At 40.2% G+C, this 3,255-nt stretch overlaps 1 protein-coding gene across 1 annotated transcript in view; it reads right to left on the bottom strand.

The window, feature by feature from the left end:
• Positions 1 to 3,255, bottom strand: part of LOC118326587 (phospholipid-transporting ATPase ABCA1-like) — a 39,382-nt gene that overhangs the window by 21,005 nt on the left and 15,122 nt on the right. The window contains exon 8 of the mRNA XM_035659611.1: positions 1,547 to 1,636. Within this exon, the coding sequence (XP_035515504.1) occupies positions 1,547 to 1,636 (90 nt within the window). The remainder of the gene's footprint in view (positions 1 to 1,546; positions 1,637 to 3,255) is intronic.

A 3,255-nucleotide genomic window follows, 5' to 3' on the forward strand; every position in this document is an offset into this window, starting at 1 on the left:
AAAACTGAATTGAATTGAATCAAAGTGTATAGAAAGTTGTATTTTTGCATATTTTCTCCAGAAATTCCATGTCACATGGCTGACAATCTGAAAAAGACCTTTTCCCTGACTACTGAAAAGACATTTTGAAAATACATTATCGCTGTAATTCTTTTAGCCTTCCAACTGTGATAAACCCTGGATTGAAACACAGGCACAGGAGAGGTTACATAAGTGCATTTCTCCACTCTGCCAGCTTCATACTTTGTCTACCAACCAGCTGAGCAAACCCATATAATCTACTTCAAACAAAGTAATACAGAGGACGAGGAATAATTTCCGTTAGCGTCAAGAAATCAGAGAATAAAATGGTGCTGTGTGTTTACATGTCCTGAATAAGCATCAGCAGCCTAAAATTAGCACCGGTCTCCACAGGAGTATAAACGATCAATAAGAGCTGGTTTAGAAACGAACAAGAACAAACCCGAGAGGAAGTTGTGCCAGAATGATTTTTTTTAAATATCCCACTTCCACTTTTGTCTTTTGCACCCTTCTTGAGTTCATGTTTCTTAATCTATGCCCTCTCACACAGTGCCAAGCACAGCCACAGTAGCGAGGAGATAAAAAGGATTGGTGACAATTGCAATTGCATTGATGTACTTACAGCTGCTTAGACAGGAAATGCTATCACACCCGCAAATTTACACACTTGCACACACACTCGCACACATGCAGCTGGCTCTTTATGTTTTGCCAACTCAGCAGAGCAGATGCCTGAGAGAAAGGAAGTATGTGTTGTGTGTGTTTTTGCACCACCGACTGCTGCTTCTCTCCTTTCTTACTACATTCCACCAGCTCAGACTGGTTTACATTAGTTTAGGCCAGCCAGTGCGAGTGTGTGTGTGTGTGTGCGTGCCGTGCATGCATGTGATCCTATTCTGGGTGTGTATGCGAGACAGTGAAGACAGTACATTTTAGTGTGGCTCTTGAACCACCACCTACAGGAACATTTCACACTGCCTATTTGTCCTCATTTAAGCTTAACAAAGATCATTTTTTGCAGACCTTTAATAATTTAGACTGTAATTTGTTATTTGTCATGTTTATGCAGAAAGGTAATCTGAGGTGGAATCTAGCTTTAAAAAAAGGGGGAAAAAGGCCCACTGTGGTTTAAAGGCCTTTACTAAGATGGCTGAAACAAACCCATATCTACACACGCCAGCTACCTGACCTTGAGGGCCCTTCTTTTCTGTTTCAATGAAGCAGTATTTATCAGAATGTGCTTTGAATAATCAGAGTGTGTACGCATTAAGGCTATGTGTTGATGTAAATATGGCCCTGCCCTAACTGCCCCAACTGCTCCAACCTTGCACTACGACATTTGACCTGAGTGTACAATAAATTAAATTACTTCACCGAGAGCTGATTCTTGGTAAAAATTGATTTTATCCACAAACATTAGAACTGAATACTGAACTTTGGAAACAAATACTTCAGTAGGCATGTTTTTATCTGTTGTAACATGTGTGGGTTGTATTTTGTGTGTGTGTGTGTGTAGTGTAACTACCTCCACGGCCAGCGCTCCCAAGTTCTCCAGAAGATTGTCGGTTGCTGCTGACACTTCCTGGACTACTTTGGGGTCTGACCTCACATCCTTCTGTTATAGAGAAAGGGCATTGTATTTTCATTTTGAGTGTACAATTAATACATCCTGGAAAAAAGACATACAATGAAACATACAATCAAACTCAATTGATGAGCAGGGGAGGAAGGAAGGCAACACGACTAATAAAAAGTTTGCGGCAGTACTTAAAAAATCGAATTAAATTAAATGTGTTTTTTCTCGTATGGTATGATACAATATAATGGACAAGAAAAGGCACATGACAGATGCAGGGAACGGTGAGAAGGAAAAAAAAAGCCTGTTGGTGGGAGGAGAAGGAAAAGCATTGGGTCAAAGGTGAGGAATGAGGGGACAGCCGAGAAAAGAATAACATGGTCGGCTTTGGGCCTCCTGTGGTTCCCGGTCAGTCAATACTGCTGTGTGTGCGTGAGTGTGTCTGTTCTCGTCTGTCACACTAACACTGTCAGCTGCTGGGACGTCTGATAGAGCACAGGTGTCGCTGAAGACAGAGCAGATACTGTAGCTTTCTAGCACGTTCTCTCTGTCGGTTGGTTTGTTTCTGCCTTGTTTTCTTTTCACCTTAACGATTTCTATCCCTTTCTCTCTTACACACACACACACACATTTACACCCACACATTAAAAGTGTAACTAGGAGGAGGCAATAGAGAAGGCTTGAAGGGTGGTGCAAAAGTTCATGCCCCTTTTAACAACAACTTTACTTTTGGAAAAACTTCCATTCTTGCACCAAAGGTTTGAAGGTCTATAAAGGAAACATCATGTGATATGGGTGAATTACTTCTTTCTAAATTTTACAAATGTGATTCTTTTTAAAGACACGCTCTTTTTCCTTTGTCTGTTTCTCCTTCTTAAAGGAATCAGTGCTACAACATTCAACTGTTTGTTTCACCTCTTGCCATCCTTCACCATGCGTGGGACCTCACATTTAGGTCATAGGTTTTATGGGGAAGAGGGCAGACTGTTCGGGGAAGATACAGGGAGAGGATCGAAGGTGACCACTGGCAGGGAAGGGAGGAAGGGAGGGATGAGGAGGAGGACGGAAAATGAGTAAAGAAAAACAAGGGAAAGAGTTAGCATAGAGTTGTATCATTTATTTGAGCAGATAATATTGTATGTAGTTGGAAATTCTGTGACATTCCAGAATTATGTCTATAACAGATGATGTGTGAGTCAAGACACATATCTGTGTGGAGTGAGATGTGTGATGTGGTGTTGGGTATGTGATACTAATGTGTATTCCTGTAGAAGAACTGGGATATAGTCTATTATGAATTATTATGTTTGCCACTGGACAAATTTCTTAAGTGCTGGTGGGATTAGAATATGATTCATATACACATTTTGATTATTCTGAAAGTTCAGTTTTTCTCTTACTGTATTATATTTGCGTCAAGTTGTGCTCTCTATGTAGTTTTAGTTTTTGTGTGTGTAAAGTCTGGTGTGTACAGTTATTTGTATAAGAATATTCTGAGCAGGTGCCTTATTGTCATTTCCTTGTGTATTTTTCGATTCTTCATGTTCTTATTATATGTTGGTGGAGTAGATAAAGTGTATGATCAATAAACAAATAATGATTTGTGATCCCTAACTGAGTATGAGTGTGTGTGAAGGAGAGCCGATGAAGAGGTATGA

Source organism: Morone saxatilis, unplaced genomic scaffold, assembly GCF_004916995.1.
Source record: "Morone saxatilis isolate NCDOM2014 unplaced genomic scaffold, NCSU_SB_2.0 Contig17, whole genome shotgun sequence".
Taxonomy (NCBI): Eukaryota; Metazoa; Chordata; class Actinopteri; family Moronidae; genus Morone; species Morone saxatilis.